This window comes from Brassica oleracea, chromosome C9 (genome assembly GCF_000695525.1).
Source record: "Brassica oleracea var. oleracea cultivar TO1000 chromosome C9, BOL, whole genome shotgun sequence".
Lineage (NCBI taxonomy): Eukaryota > Viridiplantae > Streptophyta > Magnoliopsida > Brassicales > Brassicaceae > Brassica > Brassica oleracea.
This window is the reverse complement of record NC_027756.1, coordinates 9598082-9609985: the sequence shown is the minus strand read 5'-3', so window position 1 is coordinate 9609985 and position 11904 is coordinate 9598082. Positions and strand designations below refer to the sequence as shown.

The 11904-nt window shown below is 30.9% G+C and overlaps 1 protein-coding gene across 1 annotated transcript; it reads right to left on the bottom strand.

The window, feature by feature from the left end:
• Positions 1 to 7242: 7242 nt before the first annotated feature.
• On the bottom strand, positions 7243 to 8052 carry LOC106314273. The gene has a single exon (XM_013752174.1). The coding sequence runs from the start codon at positions 8050 to 8052 to the stop codon at positions 7243 to 7245; it is 810 nt and encodes a 269-aa protein (XP_013607628.1).
• Positions 8053 to 11904: the final 3852 nt, after the last annotated feature.

Below are 11904 nucleotides of genomic sequence, written 5' to 3'. Positions count from 1 at the left end.
AATATATGAGTCTATGGCACGCTAGAGACGTGATAGACTACTTTGGTTCCAAAGAGTCCTCGAAAAGGAGCAAAAATATGAATAGAAGATGAATCTCATGATGAGACCGTTGATATGATTAATATTACAGTCAGGTACCTGGGTAAATCATCGATGATGATAAAGAGATCTCGATTAACTATATCAGTACATATAAAAAGATGGAACCAAAGAGAAAATAGATTGCCGACAACAAAATGAAAAGCGCTATATAAATAAGGATTATGAATCTACCTCTATGTATGAAGGTAGAGTGAATTGATTGGCCATCAATTCGATATAAAGCTCGTTAGAAAAACGAGAGATTTTTGTACCAAAAGTCCAAGGTATATATTTCTCCAGAGAATGAAATAAAAGATGACCTTGCGGTATGAAAAACGTCTTGTTCCAAGGTCACTGGAGAATATTTAAAAATAGATGCAATATATTAAAATGTCTGGCATGACATAAATGACTTGAATTGCATCTTGATATTTAGTAGTCCCTGGAGAGTTAAAGATGCTCTCGGGAATGTATAAAACTCTAGAAGAGTTAGAACAAGCCGTATATAAAGTATCTTGAACCGGTAACTGGTGATATATTTGCGGCACGATTTGCCGATTGCCATTTTAATAAGGATGGTTTCCAGCGTTAGGGGGAAGAATTAGTAGAATTCCTAATGAGATTACTTGGTGTACACCGTCATTGTTACACCTTGATCCCCCTACGAATCAAAGAGAGCTGGAAATTTAGGAAATTGTACATTTGCATAACTTGGCAAATCAGTTACCAAATGTGTTTACAGATACGAAATGATATACCCGCTGAAAATGTTCCATCAAGAGTTGATGTTCCTAAAAGACAAACTGATGGTAACAAAATGAATGAACCTATGGTTCAGTTAAAAAGGGGGAGGCCAGCGGGTTCTAAGGAAAAAAAATCCCCGAAAGAAAAAGAAAATTGTTGAGCAAAGCAGAAAGGTTCGGGAAAAACCTGATATTGAAAGATGTCTGAAAGAAAGAATAAGTTGAAAGGTTCCAGGAGAACCTGATACTGAAAAATGTCTGAAAGAAGGCATAGATGAAAAGGTTCAAGATAAACCAAATAAAGATGATCCAGATGACGAAAAGGGAACAAAAAAGTATGAGATTTCCATCAACTACACCCTTGATGAAAAGTTATAAGATAAAAGATGTTGATGGAATGTTCTCCTTTTCTGTCCAAATAGATCGATCATAAAAGTGATGATCCCGATCCAAGGTCCATTTTGGAATGTTAAAAGACATGATTGGGAGGAGTGGCAGAAGGTCATTCGAATTGAATTATTCTCCCTAAATAAAATGAATGTCTTTGGACCTATAGTCAGAACGCCTGAGAATATAAATCTTGTTGGTATAAGTGGGTACTCATGAGAACAGTAACACGATATAAAGCCTGATTAATTGCCCAATGTTTTTTTTCAGGGACCGAGAATTGATTTTGAGGAAACGTATTCCCTGGTAATGGATGCCATTACGTTTAGATTATTGATGAGCCTAGCGGCGTCTAAAAATCTTGAAATGCATCTCATGGACGTTTTGACTGCATATTTGTATGGATCGTTGGATAACGATATATATATGAAACTTCCTCAGGGATTGAAAATGCCAGGGGCATTGAAAGAAAAACCCAGGGAGATTTGTTCGGTCAGTTACAGAGATCACTATACATATTATAAAGAAATCGTCATATTGCTTTGTGATCATTGTTGTATATGTAGATGACCTGCACATAATTGGAACTCAAAAAGAGGTTGATGATGCTCGAACTCATATGAAAGAGGAGTTCGAAATGAAAGATCTCGGCAAGACAAAGTTTTGTCTTGGGCTCCAGATAGAGCATCTCCGAGAAAGAACATTTGTGCATCAATCAAACTATATGAAAAGGTTATTGAAACGCTTTTATATGGATAAAGCGACTCCTTTGAGTACTCCAATGGTTGGTAGATCTCGATGTTAAAAGAGATGTTGTTTTAAAAGATCCCGGTAAGATCTTATATAAATAAGTACTTTGGACATGTTAATGATAATAAAGCATATGTGAGCTTATCTGTCTTGCGGGTTGTATTTGATTAAATATACTTTTAGACACTATTGTCTTTGTGAGATATAGTTCATTTCCTATTTATGGAAATTAGAACGGCGTCGAGAACATATTCGTTCTCTCCAAGGTACGTATTGATTTAGGATTGATTTATCCTAGAAACTCCGAGTTTGGTATGGTTTTGCAGATACATGCTATTTATAAAGTCGAACGTAAACCGGATATGGTTTTATAATTGGTGGAACCGCGATCTCTTGGTGGTCCCAGAAACAAACTCTGGTTGCAACTTCTTCAAATCATGAAGAAACTATTGCGCTTCACGAAGCATGTCGAGAATGTGTGTGGCTTAAGTCAATGAGCCAATACATACAAGAAACAAGTGGAATAGTCAACGAAAAAGAGCCGACGAAAATATTTGAAGACAATTTGGCTTGTGTTGCTCAACTCAAAGAAGATTATATTAAGAGCGACAGAACAAAGAACATAACCAAGAAGTGGACATTGAATATGTACGGTCATGCAACAATCCGGCTGACTTGTTTACCAAAGCTCTTCCGACTACAACATTCCGAAAACACGTTTATGGTATCGGAATGCGGCATATGCGTGACCTGTGACAAGAAAGCTAGGTCCACTATTTTCATGGGGAGATTACGATAGTGTACTCTTTTTTTTTTTGCATGGTTTTTGTCCTAATAGATTTTTTCATGACTAAGTTTTTAACGAGGCACTAGGTAATACAAGTCGAATAATCAAGGGAGAATGTTAAAAGGGGGAGTGTTAAAAGATAATATCAAATGAGATGATTATCCTCTTGGTAAATTTAACCGACTTGACATATTATTATATGTATTTTTCTCAGAAATATCTGAGTTTGACCGACTCATTTTCTGTATAAATAGTGGTCCTGTGTTATAGAAAAGATGATCAATTAAGAATCATACTTTCATCTGCTCCTTTCTTTCTACGTTCATTTCACACACATACTAAATAGTTAAATATATATATCTATCCTTTATCACTCGTTGTCTTCTCCACTTTTCACATATATACATAAGACAATAATAATACTATAATATATCTATAACCTTCATCTTTTATTCACAACATAGATTTTATTTTAGGAATTGAAAAAATAAAAAAAATATAAATTTTTGTTGTTTACCAAAATTGCAGAAGAATTTTTCTCAAAACAAATTTATTATTCCACGAGGAATTTAGAGAAAAAAAAGAAAGACTAACATCTATTGATTAAAATTTTAACATGAAGAACAAAGAATTCACGATAATTCTTTTCCTTCCACAAGATCACTAATTAGAGTAATACATTTCCTCCCGGTTTTGGTTTTTTTTTTCTTTTTAAATTATTTTTCATAATCAAATCTGAAACCCGGGAATCAAGAATAGATTCCAAGCTGATTTAAACAAAAGTATCCAAATTCAATTGTTGAGTTAATTCTACCACTCTGGAACGTTCCGTTAGTTCCAAATACTCGGATGTAAATGACCCTTTTTCAATTTATAACGCTTACCAACGCGAAGATGAAGTTAAAGTTCGTTTCGTTTTTTAGTTGCTGGAATTTCCCATATTGCTGGTTAAATAGCTGATTTTCGATGATCTTATCAAAATTTATAATATTTACCGTCTATGAAGCTCATGACAAACAAGAGGAAAAACAGATTCTTAACCAGTGATGGTAGTTCAGCGGCGTTCGAGAGAATATACGCAATATGGTGAACTCTGGTTCAAACCCCACTTACCACACGGATATGGGTTATTGCTTTCGGCTCATTTGAATGTCCAGGAGAAGATCTATCTGTGGGCTGTATTTTTATCCGGAGGTTTGGTCCGTGTCTTTAATAGATCCGAGTTTAATTTTTTTTTTTTTTCAAAACAGATTCTAAATCACTTATACATAAAGAGCTCCTGAATTTATAATATTTACTCGCCTCTGTCGACGAAAAGTCGGGTGTTTGTTTAAGCTTGCTATCTCTGACAGTTTTCTATGGTATCAAAATGAGGGCGGATTTAGAAAGTTTTGTAGTTGGGGACACAATGTTAAAAATACAAAAAAAATTTTTTTTTGATTGGGGTCACTTTTCATATTTTTCTCTAAACTAATGAATATTTAACTAAATAAGCTTAAACTATTGAAGGAAAAAAAGAGAGTAGGGGACTCTGTACCCATATGCTTCTGTCCTCGCCTGATCAAAGCAGCCATGTTTGTGTGTAGACGTCTAAGATTTGAGTGTTGGTCCCTAATTTTTCATCTTTGGTTTATATATATTTGAATAGTAATCCTCTTGAGTGCTTTTGTCGGTCACGGCCATAAATCCGACAGGTATTGGAAAAACTAAACCTCTGTCTAGACAAGATTGTAAAGAATCTTGGAATTTTTACTTCTAAAAATGGAATTATACTCTAGACCCATGTTCGAAAATTCGCTAGGCGCAACGCGTGCAGTCGATCCGGGCCTAGAGAGTTAACAACAAATCGAAAACAACTCGGGGAGTAATCGGAGATTTTTTTTAACAACTATTATCGATTTTATAGAGACACTAGGTGTTTTCCTGCACCAAGTGCAGTGATAAATTTTTTAAAAGTTAAATTATATTTAAAATAAAATTTATTAATATTATATATTTTATTATTTTTGACTAATATTTAATATAAAGTTGATTATTTAAGCATAAAATTAAGAAAAATAATAATTTTATTTATTTTAAATTACATTTAATAATATATATGTAATATATTTAAAATTCGAATCTTAGATAAATTTTTTATCTCTTTATTTTGGTTAAATGTATTAAATCAACTTGAATAAAATTAGTAAAAATCATATAAAAATTGTATAGTTATTAAAAATTATAACTAAACAATATTTATAAATTTGTAGATATCTAAAAGAAACTAATGAAATTACTATTAACAATTTATTAATTTTTTAAAAAATATGTAGAAAATTTTGAAAATATTAGTAATAAAAATTGTATAATTATAAAAATACAATTAAATAATGTATTTCAAAATTTATAATGCATATTTCAATATATTTATTTTAGTGATGATTTATGAATTATTACCGTATTTTAAGAAGTTTAACAAAAATATAAATCAACATTAAATGTAATGTATTAATTATTGTCATATTCTATAAAGTGTACCAAAAATATATGTCAATAATAAATGTGATTGTCCATATCATATTAACTGTAAGCCATGTCATCAATCTTGTTAGCTATGTCATCATTTTTTTTGTAAAAATGATTGTAGATAGGACCTGTGGCAAAATCGCTTTGCAAATATAGTCTAGGGGATATATTTGAATCAGTAAAAAAACATAATAATTGTCTCTGGTCCAGCAGTATTGTGTCTACTTTGACTAGCAGTTCTCGGGTTCAAAGCCCAAGTGATGCTTTTATGGCTGTTTTTACTGTTTTTATTAATGAAGGACAAAAAAGTCATTTCCGCTTCATCTTCCTCACTGAACCTGCAACCTTAATTGTGGCGCTTCAGATTTTTTCACAATGGTGCTTCAATTTTTTTTAGTGGTTTGCGTCGTTTAGCCTCTATTTCTTTGTTAATGATGATAAAATATGATAGATTTATGATAAAGATATAGATTTCAAGCTTGAAAAAGCCAGATTTTTTTTTCCGATTTTTTGCCCGAATAAGGGTGAAACGCCACGGCCAAGGTCCGTGAAGCGCTTAATTGCCGAGAAAGCGGCCCAAATCGGCGTTTTAGAACATGGCTCTAGACCAACATCATACAAGTACCAATCTGCTTCTTCATCTTCTAAATCGGAAAAAAGATTTATTAGAGATTCAACAAAGATAGTCTAGTCAAGTAACAAATATAAATTATTTCCAAAGATCAATTGATAATTGAGAAATTCAAAAAATACATAAAGATGAATTTTATCCATAAATAATAAAATGTATATTGAAAATAAATAAACAAAAATATGAGCGGTTAAACCTGTCACTTAAGCACAAAGCAAAAAAATAATATTAAAATAAAGTATACTAGGAGTTTTCATGCGCTATGCGCAGAAATAGTAATTTTTAACATAATATTTTTTATTTCAAAAGAAAATTTTGATTTATATTTCAACATTATTAATTTATATTTTAATTTCAATTGTTATAAAAAATCATAAACGTATTTTTGTAATCTTATTTTTTTTGATTTGGTATAACTATTTAAATTTTATTTTATTTAAATTTTAATAAAGATAAAATTAGATTTTATAAAAATAATTTTAATTATATTATTGTGTTTAATGATTATTTATTTTAAATATATATATATATCTTCCCATCTAATTTTAAATATATATATATATATATATATATATATATATTTACATATAAATACAAATTCTAATAAATTTGAGACTTTGTTTGTTTTAGTTAAACTGAAAAATATTTTTTTTTTAATTTAAATGATGAATATGAACAGATAAATTTAAATAATGTTTAAATATTTAACTATCAATTTTTTTTTGGATTAGTGTTACTTTATTTAGTTTATTTTTATTAATGTGAGATACATATATACATATATATATTATTATTTTAATTGTGATATATGAAATATTAATATATTTAATAGTTTACCATAAATAAATATTTACATGGAAAATTGACATTAATGATGATATATGAGTTATTTTTATTACCATATTTAAAATCCCAACAAAAAAATTTAAATTTTTATAAAGAAATTTTACATCTCACAATTAATATGATGTCATGTCACTATTTTCTAAAACCAGGTCATCTATTTTAAGTGTCATGTCATCTTTTTTTCAGCGAGAATGATAGTAGTGACGACATGTGTATAAATCACTTCCCAAATATAGTCTAGGAGAAATTCAAACAAAATGAATTAGAATTTTCTTTCTTAAAAATTTACTTAAAAGAGATTGTAACAATATTCCCGATTACAAGGATGAGAGAGGATGAAAGAAAGAAGATGAATGAAAGAGTAAGGTGATGTATTGAATCTGAAATTTAAAGTGATTTGATTATAGTGAATTTATAGATGATTTTAAGAGAATATTAAAATTTGGTGTGATTTTTGTTAAACAACTTTTTTTTTTATCAAACTAAGCTTACATTAATTTTAAATGTGTTTACACTCCAACAAAGGAGTATACAAAAACGCTATTGACAGCCAAACAAACAACAACAACAACAACATAAGGGATATAATGGCGATACAAATCACAAGAAGGAGCCATATGAAATCGTACCACAACAACATCATAAGCTTCTTTAAAGACCACATCTAGTGTAACCCGTAGGACAACACACACTGCACCATACGCAGAGAAGAGCATTCGATGGGAGGAAGATCCTTGCAATACCAACGAAACTTGTTCATCCAATTCACTCCATATAGGAAGAAATATTAAGAAAGAATACTGATTCAAACGAGGGACAAGCGGGAAATCAAAACCCGACACATCCATATTCATCGGGATAAAGATGACAATGAGTTTTTCTTCTACCTGCCACCAAGAAGAGAGATACACAGACACACCAACATCCGGAATGAAACCCGTAAGAGAACTGCATATTGCAGACGCTCGCGCCAAGGCGATATAAATGCTACTAGAGGTCACAAAAGTAGAACCAAATGAGACTAAGCCCATCGGTATATCACCAGATAAGATCATGAACCTCAATTCCCACATCGCCCATACAAATAGCTGTATAAACCATTCTACAGTAGCAGAATAACTAGGAAATAAAGAGCTAAGATGAGCATGAAGGATCTTACCAGGACGACTGGTTGGGAGGTCGAAACAAGAACTGATTGAAGGCCAGTCGATACACCCAAATAGAGACCTGTATATCACAGGATAATGGAGCCCGTAGGCAAAGGAAGTGTCGCTAGCAGACACCGAGAGACCACCACCACCACCATTCTTTGTCGCCATCCTAGATGGAGGCTTCAAAGTTTAGATATGGGTAAGAGCTTCAGGAGATGGTATGAATGGCCGAAGAACAGTGATGATTCCAGATAATATATCGGCCAAAAAGACATTGCATATTGCAGGATATAAACCTTTAGAACCAAATCTTGTGGCACCAAAGAACACAAAAGAAACAACACCACCACTTGCCAGATTTGGAAATGGAGTTTCCAGATTCTGAATATTGGAAAACGCTTGAGAGAGGGTGAATGGTGTTTCCAAATTCAGACGCTTAAACATCTCTAGAATCTCATCTAAAGCCATGAAATTTGAATTTTTATAACTAAGAAATCCATCTCAAACACCCTAAAAACATTTAAAGCACTCTAATATCTCTAATTTAAATTTTATTTCAGAGTGTTTGTTAAAATGACAAGTTCAATAACACTGGATTTTGAAGTGTTTTTTAAAATCCTCATTTGAATAACACTAAATTTGTCATTTTAATACAAATCATCTGAAATTCTTAGTTGAATACACCCTCTAAGAGAATGAGAAAATGAGAACTTGGTTTACAACCGAAACAAATACTTCTTTATATAGGAATTTACAAAGGTGTAATGATGCATAAAATTTTAAAATAAAATAAAAAGTGGCAGATGCAAAATGTGTCTCCACTGAGCTTTATAATTGTTTGATGTTTGCTAGATGTGGACCTTGATCTTCATGGCTATATGCATGGTACAATTTTCAGATATCTGAATTTTTGAAAACTATCATAAACTTACATATTTCTTTTGCAAAAACAAATTTCTTTAAAGTTATTATATCATATGTGAGAACAAATGCAATTTAATAAGAATATTTTTTTTAAAAAAATGAAGTTTCTGTTTTAGATATTATACGAAGTCTAGAGTCATTTATAGCATATAATTTTCGAGTTTCTAGATGAAAACATTTTGGAATAAGCCCAAACTTGATGCAATTTAGATTTCACCATTGTTGATAAATGCAACTGTTAAATTTTTGTTATTTTTAGATAAAAGAGCAATGGTGATTCTAATTTTATATTTTTGAAAAGTTATTTTCTTAAATCGAAAAAGAAATCATCAGAGGCCCATATCTAGAGAATGAATTTTCTCTTTAAGATTTTCATCTTCATTATCTAAGCAATCATTTTCTTGTTTTTAGAACTAGAATCATCATAAGTCGCAACCTTTGATATAAGATATAATTGAATAAAATATTCATAATTTTTTTGAGGATTTTTATTATTATTTTAATAAAATATAAAATTATCAATATAATTAATAATAATATAATATTTTATTTTTTAGTTTACTTGAAGGTAAGAATTGAACAAAAGTTATTATTTTATGAAGATTAGTATTAGATTTTTTAAAATATTTTGTTTGGTTTATATGTGTATATATATATATATATATTAAAGTTATAAAAATTTAGCTAATTTTTTTTGTTTAAATTTCTTATAACATAAATTATGATGTAAGTTAGTGAATATAAATTAAAATATAAGATTATATATATATATATCTTATTTATAATATCTCTCAATTTGGAGTTTTTATTTTATTTTAATATTTTTTATAAAATATTTTTATTTTATTTACCCAGCCCACAAATGTAAACACTAATACTAACCAGTTTTTGATTTGAAAGGTTTAGAATGATCTGAAGTGGTACAAGATGATTTATATCGTTTCTTGTGAATGTTGCAAAACATGAACCATCCCTACATTTTGCATTTGATGAGAGTTTGTGGATTAGTAGCACCGAAACCAATTAAGCCCTTACATTTAGACTGTAACCACTGTTTTGTCTCTTTACAAATTTCTTTGTCTTAGAGCAGAGGTTTTAAGACGAAAGAGGAAACTGAGTATAGGATATCATGTTTTTAGCAACAAATCATTTTTGTAATCGTTCAATTCTTATTCTAGCGAGACTTGAATCCTTTGTCATTTGGTGAGTACTCTGAGACACCATCGACATTCGACAGGCTGAGGAAGATAAATATTACTAAACCAGAAACTGAAAGCGAGTTTTGGACCGAACAGACAGAGATCACAAAAAAATCATAAACAAATTTAAGAAACCGAAAATCTCCTAATAAATAAAGTTGACTTATATGCCTTCTTCTGCGTCCACATCATCAAAGAGATAGGGGTTTTTTTGTGACACCTGTCAACTCCTCATTATCTCAATCCTGTTACTTCCATCGTTAACAAAAAAATCTATTGGCCATCGGTTTGGTTCATATATAACATAAATTATTTTTTGTTTGGGCATTTTAACAGTTATTTTATTAAAACCCAATATCTACAGGGTTTCATCATTTTAGGAATATCAAGCTTTGCCGTCGTTTTCTTTTTTTTTGAGCTGTTATGCCTCTTTAGTTCCTCTTCAATGCATCGGTCTCATCCTCGTCTTTAATAAGATAAGAACTTGAGAAAGACAATCTTTCTAGAGTCCCTCTTGCTACCGTCCAGTTTCCTCTTCGAGATGCCAAGTTTGTATGCTTCATGGAGATTTTCTTTTGATCTTTTCTAGAGATTTACAGGTTAGTTTTTTCATCTGGGTCATTTGATTTAAATGAATCGATGATGAAAGAATATTTTTTTTAGAATTCTATATTCTGACTATAGAAAAAGAATCTGTATTTGAACTCTCTTTGTGTATATTTATTAACAAAGTCATTTTTTCTCTCTGTTGAACACACTCAGTATATCGAGAACTATGAGTTTATATTTTGGGCACTCATATTCCATGGGAAGATGTATTTTTGGCAGATATCTCCACTTAAAGGCGCCTCCCGTCAATAGAACATCTATGATATTCTCGCTGGTGATCATTGAATCATGTCACAACCCGATCCCTCTTGCGTAAGATCTATATCTATTAGTTCTTTATATCATATATTTTTAATATTTCTATCATTTGTTCATGATCCTATTTTATTGATTGGCATGAGAAACTATGTGTATCTGATCTGTTCAATAGATTGTCCCTAAGTCACTGAGTCTGAAACAGTTGCAGATTTGGCCCTCACTAGAACTCTTCATCATAAAAAAGACGTCCGCAATCAGGCAGTCCAACATCTAATCGTGCAACAACCATCAGATTCAACCATTGAATAATCAGTATCATTTACTACAAGAAACAGTCCTTAGGTGACTCTATCTCTTACCTTCTCTCATTGCTGGCATCATGTTTGCTTCTCTTGAAATGAATTCATCACGTAGACTAAAAGAGTTCTCACTCAACATCAGTGCCTTCTTTGACTGAAATATATATGTCTTTGCTTAATGATCTAGAGCAGGTTTGGACAAACATAAATTTTAGTCGTTCACTTTGTCTTAGGTGATTTGGCAAGGAAAAGGCTAAGACTCACGGTTCAGAGATGGAGAGCTAAGAAACAGAGGAGGCTCGCCATTGACACCAGAAGAGATCACTACAAGAAAACAGCGGCATATTGAGGAAAAAAATCGTCGGTATGTCGTCGGAATAACGCTATTCCGACGACATACCGACGAAAAAAGTTCTCGGAAATAACTCCTCGGAAATTCATCTTTCCTCGGAAATCCCTCGGAAATTTCCGACAGAATTCCGAGGAAATGAATTTCCTCGGAATATTCTGAGGGATACACTTCCTCGTAATATTTCCAAAATTTAAAAAAAAAATTATAAATTTATTTTTTAAAATTGAAATTCAAAAATATAAAATTAAAATTGAAATAGAAAACATATTTAAAATACAAAAAAATAATAAAATATTTTTTATAAATAAAAAAATGTTTTATAAATACAAAATTAGTTTTAATAAATATAAATATTTTTATAAATATGAAATCATCTTTT